A 9,360-nucleotide genomic window follows, 5' to 3' on the forward strand; every position below is an offset into this window, starting at 1 on the left:
GGAGAGGGAGACGGAGACAGAGCAGTTATTGAAATAGCTATCAAGTATAGTTACCAAATGTGTAAGTAAATCTCAGCATCACCCAACTACATCTCCTGTAGAGGTATCACTAACACCGCAACCAACATCGTCCCTCGCAACCAGCGGAGCGTGAAGACACAACCGGCCTGCCCGTGTCACATCAACTGCAACGCTGATGATGCACCAGAGAAACTCATGAAAAAACCAAGAAAGAAATACTCCTATCTCTCTCTATATTAATACAGCAGTATACAAGGTTTGGAGAAATTGATTTTCCTTTGTATACTAGACAAAGAATGAGATGGCGTGAGTTGGTTATTGTTGTAAGTACTACTCCCTCCGTAAAGAAACATAAGAGTGTTTAGATCACTATTTTAGTGATCTAAATGTTCTTATATTTGTTTACAGAGGGAGCACTTAGGTACAGAGACCTGGGTTCAAATCTTGAGATGGTGTTTCTTTCATTTTCCTTGGCCCAGCCGATCATTTTGCGTTCGTTTTCAAAACTCATTTCGCCTACGTTCCAAATGCAGCAAAAATGTTTCGCAGAGGGGGGAGGGAGACGGAGGCAGAGTGGTAGCTGGTGCGTTCACAAGGCCGGGCAGGCTGATCATGCGGCCAGGAGTGGCTGCTCACTGTACAGCACCAGCGCCCGCGTCTATATAAGCCAGCGGCCGTCGCCGAGGCCAAAGCACACAAGCAGCAGGCGCATCTCCTCGAGAGCTCGCACTGATCCTTGTGTCACCCGGAAAGGGAGTAGGAGAGGGGACTCTTGGCTTCGGGACTAGTTCTTGGCTGAGATCTTCTCCCTCCCTCCCTCCCTCCCTCCTTTCCTCTCCCTCAGCTGATACCTTCGCTAGCCAGCAGTAGCCGAGTCGCCGTCGCAATGGCTGGGGGCCTCTTCGACATGTCTCACCCGGCGAGCGCCCTCGCCGGCATCGCAGGTACGCAATTCATGGAGAAAATGCAGTTTCATTCTGTGTTTGTATGTCATTTGGCACAGCACACCTTTGGTGCTTCCTCTCTTCCTTCTTGTTGAGCAGTCTGATGTGCATTTGTCGCAAGATCGATCGTCTAGGTTGGCTCATGCATGCATAGGCATAGGGTAGGGAAGCGCATCTCCAAAACCCAACCACCTCCCAATTCTAGCAAGAACACATCCTTGACCGGTTGCTGACAGACGACACAAACACATTTAGGCACAGATCGATCGATCACACCTAAAAGGCTAAGACCCCATCAATTGTGCGTGCATTTCGTAGTTAATGCATTTGTCACCAACAGCTCACCGTGCACTCTCTGTGGATCTCTCTGCCAAATTCCCTTTCTTTTCTTGGAATGGCGATTGGTTGAGCGGCGACGGACGCGTGCGTGCTCTCCCCTGCAACTTCCTTGCCGTTGGTTGCACCCGAGCACTAAATAAATTAAAAATGAATAAATAGTAACATTCCACTACTAATCATAGGTGCCAAAAGAACTAATTAAAGGATGCCACTGACAAAACTAACGGCGTCGATTTTCCTCTTCCTTGATCTCGTGCAGGAAACATCGTCTCCTTCTTCGTGTTCCTCGCGCCAATGTAAGTATCTAACCAGCTGCTAATTCCTTCCTATCATGCATGTTGTTCAAGTAATCTTTGACGTACGCACGCCATTGATGCATGCATGTGGTGGTGTTGAGCTGACGATACGGTATGGGTGCAGGGCGACGTTCCTGCAGATCTACAGGAAGAAGACGACGGGCGGGTTCAGCTCGGTGCCGTACGTGGTGGCGCTCTTCAGCTGCTCGCTGCTCATCTTCTACGCGCTGCTCAAGACGAAGTCCCCCCTCCTGCTCACCATCAACAGCTTCGGCTGCTGCATCGAGACCGTCTACATCATCGCCTACCTCGTCTACGCGCCGCCCCGCGCCAGGCTCAGGACGCTCGCCTACTTCTTCGTCCTCGACGTCGCCGCCTTCGGCCTCGTCCTCGTCGTCACCATGTACGCCTTCGCGCCGGCCCACCGCGTCAAGTTCCTCGGCAGCGTCTGCCTCGCCTTCTCCATGGCCGTCTTCGTCGCGCCGCTCTCCATCATCGTAAGCCGCCTCTCTCTTCTGCTCTGCTTCGATCGTTTTGGCCGGCCATGCATGGCAGTTGACATGGCAATATGGCATGCAGGTCAAGGTGATCAAGACCAAGAGCGTGGAGTTCCTGCCCGTCGGCCTCTCCTTCTGCCTCGTCCTCAGCGCCGTCGCGTGGTTCTGCTACGGCCTCTTCACCAAGGACCCATTCGTCATGGTATGCCACCTAGCTACTTGTTCCCTTAACTTGGCATTGCTGCCACTGCCACTGATACATTGAGTGGGTGGATCTCTGACTCCGCCATGCGCGCATGCATGCAGTACCCAAACGTGGGCGGCTTCTTCTTCAGCTGCGTCCAGATCGGGCTCTACTGCTGGTACCGCAAGCCCAGCAACGCCGTGCTGCCCACTACCACCGCCGACGCCGGCAACGGCAATGGCGGCGCCGCGGAGCAGCCGCAGGTGCAGGTGATCGAGCTGCCCGCGCACTCCGTCGCCATCCTGTCCGTGGGCCCCGTCCCGATCCTCGGCGTGCACAAGATCGAGGTCATGGCGGCAGAGCAGCAGACCGTCATCGACGTCAAGGACGCCGCCGAGGCCGACCAGCCGGAGGTCATCGAGATCGTCCCCGCCCCCGCCGTGTGAGACAGGCTTCCACCCCACCCACCCCACAAACATCGACGACGACACGACACGAGCATGCATGACACGCCACACGGCATGCATGGAGATGGAGAACTGATGGGTTTGGTTAATTAGTTAATTACTGAGTAGTAGTATCATCGTACTGCAGGGTGCGCTTGCGTGTGGATTACTTACTTTGTTAATTTATTATTACTGGATTGTACTGCGTGGTGTTAGTTAAATTATTACCTTCAGGTGTGTGCCTCGATCTCTCTTAATCAGTAGTAGTCCGCAGGTTGGTGCGGTGACAATAATAATAAGACACGACCTACTACTTGTGCATGTTGTGACGCATGCATGTGTACTGGTCATTCATGCTGTATGTTGCAGTGAGTCTCTCTCGTCTCAGACCTTGCCTGATTCGTGTCATCCATCCATCGATTCATCAATAGACTGCAATATGACAGTATATTAATTAATTAGCTTGGCTGTCTCTTTCTACTTATACTACTGTTTGCTGGCTCGACCTACTAGTAGTGCCTACTAGAAGTCGGCCTACCAAAAGCGTAAAGCGCAATGGTTGATCAAGCAAACAGTGGAATCTAGAACACCAGAGCTTAGCACAATAAAGACAAGATTTATTTCACGACACACCCCGCACTGAAACAAGCTCCAAGGAAGCGGGCCTCTACTGTCTCAAAGTGCCTGAAAATTCACAATCGGAGCAAGATTTAAACGGTTTCTTGGAGCAACCCAAAGGCAGCTCTTAGAAATGTGGGTGTAGGTTTACCGACACGAGAAGCTTGCCACTAGAAACAATCATCTCCCACCTGACCTTATCGGGTTGCAACTGCAATGCGATACAAAGACATCAAAGAGAGTCTTCGACAAAAAATGCCATGAACAAAGAACAGTGAGAAAGTTACACAGAGACATAGATCATGTTAAGAGTCTGGTCAACTGTGACTTCTTTACCTCCTTGTCAACAGAGGCATGCTCCTTAGATCCATAAACAACTTCATAATCACTGCCAAACAAAAATAAATAGTAGCACCAACACCGGCTTAAAATTTTACACGCAAAAAAAGAAACACCGGCTTAAAATTAGCGGGCAGCAGAAAGAGGACATTTGCAGAACAACACTGCAATTTATCTGTTACATTAATTTCTGATGATACATAGTATATAGCGTCTCAATCCTCAAACGGGTGACACCGTGAAGGCACTGCTTGATTTCAGTAATTCAAGGATTTCTCTGTAGGGTTTGTGTTGGTCAAAATAGCCACAACAACAAATGCACACAAGTTTTCAGTAAATTTTTGGCATCGACCATTTAGGTATCCCTCGTTTCACTTGCTTGTCCGGCGTGGAGAGCTGGCTATGAGGATTGCATTGGGTATTCAGAAACGAGCTAACATTGATGATATGCATGGAAATTGGACCAGGATGGTCACTAACCCCTGTCTCTCTCACCCCTGTCTCTGGGATGGGAGATGGTGGTGGCTTGTTGTACATGTGTTACAGATATTTAAATACTGTACAAGATAGTACGAGGCTCTCCTGCTGCCCTTTGCCACTCAAAAAAAAAGGATGGTCGCTAGACAGCTGAGATCGTAGTGGGAGCAGCAGCTGCTTGTAGAGCTATTTGGCTCAATAAGAATGAAGTGACGTCCGATCGCCAAGTCATTAACCATCGCGATCTCAATCTCCCGTGCCATCTTTTCAGCTTTTTTTGCCTGTCAACTAGCGGCAGCTAGTCACAATCTATCAAACATCACGCGTGAAAGGAGTAGCACAAGGTGGTAAACTGGTAGTACTGATACAGCAGCCAGCACTTGGCAAGCTACAGAAATTGCTGCAAGCCAGGAGCAGATCATGAGCTGACTACAACAGTTGTCACCACTCACCAGGCAAAGCCCCACCGTCACCGGGACCGGGATGAATACGCGCGCCCGCAGCCGGCCCTGGGCGACCTATAGGACTAGGAGCCTGAGGTTTCACTCGCCGTCGCCGCACAAATTTCTAGGTTCACATTTTCAACAGAAGATGAGCATGAACTTCCAAAATTAACAGTGGGCAGCAGCACCTGGGTGCACGGTGAGCCGATGGCATTCTCCCAATGGGACATCTTTCTTCAGCAAACTGCATAACGATGTTGAGCAGCAATGCTCGTCTGGAACACAGGTTCAAGTTTATCTTCGTACAAGGACTGTCTACAAGACTGCAGTACTATCTTAGCGGCCACTGGTGACACGCCATGGCGATGTCAGGTGATCCGTATGAGGAGAACCACCATGACAAACATGCACGTCATTAAAAAGATGAGCAACCACTGGAAGCAGGTTGTCTTGGAGGCCAGAGAGTAGACCTCTGAGGCTCGCGCCGTTGCACGGCCGGTGCTGGCCAGGCTATGCTCCACGGCTCTCTCTGTGGAATCGAGGATCTGCATCACAAGTACAAAGCAGGTGAGCATTCTCAGTAAACATCCAGCAGAAAGGGAACTGAAGTAACTTGGCGCAAAGATGAAACAATGCCGAGGCAACAGAAAAGGTTACCTTCTCTGTATCTTGCACGGACTGGTTCATTAAAAGGCTACTCTCCTTCAGCTGGCGTGCTAAGTCAACCATTTCGTCAGTTAGATCTTCTTGCAGCTTCCTGTGCAGTTAGGAGATCCAACACAGTAAGAGGGTAGCCAGTATATTTAGTTGTTCATCTTGTACGACCCTAACTTTCCATGCCTAGTTCTTAAAACATCAAAAGAAACGGGTAATAATAAAATATAGCGCTGATTACGACTTTCAGCTTTTCACAGCAGCAAAATCAGTGAGACTAGTCAAAGAATGGAGCAAGAAACTGGTTGCTCGTGTAGATAAGAATAATGAGGGATTAAGCCAGAGACTGAGGTCCAAAAGAAACTTGCAGAAAAAAAGGGGACATACCTATGCTTCTCAATGTGAGCCTGAGCTTCTGCATCCAATTTAATAGGTGCTCCAGTATCTGTTTCTTTCCTCTGATGACTGCTTGGTCCAACCTCCATCTGAGCCCTATTCAATTGCATCAATTAGTTCGTTATAGTTGTTACCGTAAGAAACTCAACATATAAAAGGACCAAATTTCACTTACGTCGATCTCCTCCGCAATCCTGATGATAAGGATATTGGGCTCCCAACCTTTTCTCTTTCATAAGAGCTGTCTTGTTCGCTACTCTCATCAACCAGATTTTCGTTTTCTGGCTGCATCGAAAAATATAGTACTGTAATGAAAAAGAGCATCTAGAAACTAAATTGTATGAGCAACGGTGGTATGCACCGTTACATGTAGAGGTATTTAGCATATCAATATAAATATGAATCAACATGATAAACACATACCACTAGAGAAGCAAGTGTGGCAGCTAGTGCTTCAATCTTTTCTGAATACTCACTGAGCTTAGCTTTTGAAACACTGAATCAAGAAGAAAGTAATGAATGAACATGTTCTGATCATGGGAATGCACGCGTAAAGAGAAAAAGATAACTTGCTTTGCTCCACACAAGACAATCAGCATTAAGCTCGCCGATGAAAAGGCAGGCAGTATACCAGACATTCTCATCGTCAAAATGCAGGCCATCAAATGGAAGAAAATCATGAAAAATTGAGTTTGAACCTTCATTTAAGATTTCTTTTGTCAAGCAAGGAGAGTATCTTTACAGATAGAGTATCCAGATTTCCATAAATCCAAAAGAAGAAGAGTATCCAGATTTGTGTGCCTTTATTGAGTGGAGGAGCATGGGCCCTTTTATACTGAAGAAGAATGGTACATCTGGAGGCCAGTCAGTGTACACAGAGAAACTTCAAATATGTAAGCTAAAAGTTATAGCGGCATTTGTCATGAGTTCCTACCAAATTTTGGGCCCATTCCTATAATAACAGTACAGAGAAGTTGAAATGCTCAAACACACGATCAATGAAAGCAAGCTGGCAGCAAACTGTATTCGATGACTAACAACCACTAATCCATTACCTTAATAGGAAATACATATAAATGGATGGTGATACTGATACAGATGCATTCGCACAATTTAAGCACTGGTACCTTGGAAGGACACACTAAATTCACAAACTAGGAGCAAGAGTGCATTATAATTTAATACTACAACGTTGATGGTTAAAATCTTGTCATATACCGGCTGTATTTCTTTCTATAATTATGGATCCTCAACAAATGCTAGCTGGAACACAGATTGCAGCTTGCAGGCTGTACCGTCATCAACATATTAATTCCCCGATAGCACACAACACTATACCATACCTTGATATTCCTTCTGGTGTAATTTCAGCTCCAAGCTGCTCCAACAGCTCTCTGGCTGTGGTTATGTACTGCAAATGGAGGCTGTCAGTGCCAGTACATAATTCAGCCAAAATGATAAAGATTAAGGTGCGGATATCCTTAGCTACCACCAGTTAAAGTTGAACAAACACAGAATGAAGCAAGCAAATTTCATCAAAGAAAATTCCTTATACTCATTTTAACAACAAAAGGATCCACGTGGAAATTATATCTTCTCGTCCGTTTAAGTTAATTACGGAACATTGTCTCCTCGGATGTTGAACAGAAATTAAGAATGATACAAATCTAAGAAGATTAGAGGAGCTACACTTACATGGACAAGCTTAGCCTGATTCTGCTGGCGGGGGGCCGCCTCAAGCAGCCTTCTCAAGTTCACTTCCACCTTGCTGAACACCATGATTGACAAATACCTGCTGGACCATTTCAATGGGGGCACACTGTGATATTACATAAAACACACAGAACAAACAGATTTCAGATTAAACTGCTCCTAATATCAGCAATCAGACTAGTACCACAGGATAGTCACACCTGTAATGGTGACACAAACATATTTTGGGGAAAGAGAGTTCAGCCTCTATCAGCAATAATCTGAGAACTTACTGATCCAGCACGTGGATGGACCGTTGCCATGCTGCAGATCACAGTTGATCCCACTGGTCGAGGGTGACCCCTACTACTTGTTCCCCAAATTCCCTCCTCTACTATTTCTGAATTTATCACTGAATACACTTTACTCGAAGATCATAGCCGACTAGGCTGACAAGGTCATGTTCACATTCACTCTATAGACACATCAATCGTGATTACGGGATTTGCAATCGTGGAAAAATACTTTGAAATCGGCAACAAATTTGCATTCCAATTTGTTCTCCAACATCACCCACAAAACAAACGCAACAGTAAGCTGCTAATACTCACTATGGAGAGAAGCAGACCGGAGGAGGCGTAGGAGACGCTGTCTGATGGGAAGAAGCGGGGAGGAAAAGGCGCGCCGTCGCGCGGCGCAGGATGGACGTACGGCAAACAACTTGGAGACGGAGTTTCGCTACTGGCCGAGTCAAGAGTCAGGCCGCCGGGGGAGGTGGGGGCAACAGGAGAAGCCGCAGGAAGAGGACAGAGGAGGCGGCCGGCGGCGAGCCCGCCGGTGTGTGATTTTTTTCTAGATGGTGCCGTTGTGTGATCTGGAAGGGTGTCGATGGGGAAAGAGATCCTATTCCTCGCAGTAGTGTGGTGCGTACAAATCGAGTAGGAGGACATGGGCCGGCCATTACGGGTGGTTTTTTCCCGTCGACCTTCTGAATACGGTTTTTTTTTCTGGTGGTTCTTGTGCCTTTTCAATCACTTTTCTAATGTTTTCTTTCACCTTGTTTTCCGTCCAGTTTTACATTCTGCTGGTTTTCAGTTTTTTTTTCTGGTTTCTACAAATTTTTAATCATGAATATAATTTATTAAAATGTGTTACTTCTTCCGATCCATATTTGTACTTTGTACTAAAATAAGCGTCAATTAATATCTTGAACATTATTTCTAGTCTAGCTGTCGACGAATTATACCTAGCATCGATCGATCGTCTTGCATGCTGTAAGTTTGGCCCGCGCTTGGCCATTGGATCAAACATTTGATTCGTCCTCCGTCTCAACTTACACATCTTTCACGCACACTAGTTGCTGAGGAAAAGGGGGTCATGTCAATCTCGGGCGCGGCGCACTCAGGCGTAAGAAAAATCTAGATTGTCAAGTCATCGCACCCTATGAAGGATCTGACGTCCCGCTCGGAAGCAGCGCCGCCGCTGGGCTCGTAGTAACTTTGGTCGATGCCGGTCGCAGCAATGGTCAACGTCGCCCACAGCTGTGCTCGTGATCGGTCACAAGAATGGTCAACGCAACTCGTAGCTATGCTCGTGATCAATCATAGATTTGGTCGATGAGGTCACGACAGTGGTTAACACCGCTCACAGTTGTGTCTATGATCAGTCACAACCATGTATGTAATTGCTCACATGTTTGGTCGACAAAGCAATGGTCGTCGCCACCTATAGCTTTGGTCGGCGTCGGTCATAGAAAATAGATGACACTATCGTTTGTCACCGCAAAGCTCGTCGCAACACGACCGCCTCGCAGTCCAGCACAGTTGCATCACCTCCGGCCGCGCGCCACAACACGTTCGGCCCCCGTAGCTTGTAGCAATGGCACCCAAAAGAGTATGGCGTCCATTCCATAAACCCAAAAATACATCTCACAAAGGTCCTTCCACAAATTTGGAGTCTCATCATGGTGGGTGTTGTGCCCCTAGTGCAAACACCTCACCCAAATTCCCAGAAT

The 9,360-nt window shown here is 47.3% G+C and overlaps 2 protein-coding genes across 4 annotated transcripts; one reads left to right on the plus strand and one right to left on the minus strand.

The window, feature by feature from the left end:
- The first annotated feature begins 709 nt into the window (after positions 1 to 709).
- Positions 710 to 3,111, plus strand: LOC119331975 (bidirectional sugar transporter SWEET11-like). Its single transcript, XM_037605157.1, has 5 exons — positions 710 to 965; positions 1,564 to 1,600; positions 1,725 to 2,097; positions 2,180 to 2,299; positions 2,404 to 3,111. The coding sequence occupies exons 1-5, from the start codon at positions 908 to 910 to the stop codon at positions 2,725 to 2,727; spliced, it is 912 nt and encodes a 303-aa protein (XP_037461054.1). The 5' UTR covers positions 710 to 907; the 3' UTR covers positions 2,728 to 3,111.
- Positions 3,112 to 4,797: 1,686 nt separating this feature from the next.
- Positions 4,798 to 8,247, minus strand: LOC119331425. 3 transcript variants are annotated; one of them, XM_037604577.1, is made up of 8 exons: positions 7,975 to 8,247; positions 7,350 to 7,446; positions 6,998 to 7,065; positions 6,078 to 6,150; positions 5,830 to 5,939; positions 5,646 to 5,750; positions 5,262 to 5,361; positions 4,798 to 5,149 (listed from the first exon to the last, which is right to left on the minus strand). In XM_037604577.1, exons 2-8 carry the CDS (start codon positions 7,431 to 7,433, stop codon positions 4,973 to 4,975), a joined length of 717 nt encoding a protein of 238 aa, XP_037460474.1. In that variant the 5' UTR covers positions 7,434 to 7,446; positions 7,975 to 8,247; the 3' UTR covers positions 4,798 to 4,972. The 3 variants fall into 3 exon arrangements, with proteins under 3 accessions (XP_037460474.1, XP_037460473.1, XP_037460472.1); XM_037604576.1 differs by having other exon boundaries at positions 7,350 to 7,449; positions 7,958 to 8,247; XM_037604575.1 differs by having other exon boundaries at positions 7,958 to 8,246.
- Between the last annotated feature and the right edge of the window lie 1,113 nt (positions 8,248 to 9,360).

The sequence above is a fragment of the Triticum dicoccoides genome, chromosome 7A (genome assembly GCF_002162155.2).
Source record: "Triticum dicoccoides isolate Atlit2015 ecotype Zavitan chromosome 7A, WEW_v2.0, whole genome shotgun sequence".
Lineage (NCBI taxonomy): Eukaryota > Viridiplantae > Streptophyta > Magnoliopsida > Poales > Poaceae > Triticum > Triticum dicoccoides.

Coding starts and splice junctions, on each gene's coding strand:
- LOC119331975 (XM_037605157.1), top strand. CDS start 908: ATGGCTGGGGGCCTCTTCGACATGTCTCACCCGGCGAGCGCCCTCGCC. Junction 966..1,563: donor CGCCCTCGCCGGCATCGCAG/GTACGCAATTCA, acceptor GATCTCGTGCAG/GAAACATCGTCTCCTTCTTC. Junction 2,098..2,179: donor TCGCGCCGCTCTCCATCATC/GTAAGCCGCCTC, acceptor TATGGCATGCAG/GTCAAGGTGATCAAGACCAA.
- LOC119331425 (XM_037604577.1), bottom strand. CDS start 7,433: ATGGTGTTCAGCAAGGTGGAAGTGAACTTGAGAAGGCTGCTTGAGGCG. Junction 6,151..6,997: donor ACACCAGAAGGAATATCAAG/GTATGGTATAGT, acceptor TTCTTGATTCAG/TGTTTCAAAAGCTAAGCTCA. Junction 5,362..5,645: donor GCTCACATTGAGAAGCATAG/GTATGTCCCCTT, acceptor CTAACTGCACAG/GAAGCTGCAAGAAGATCTAA.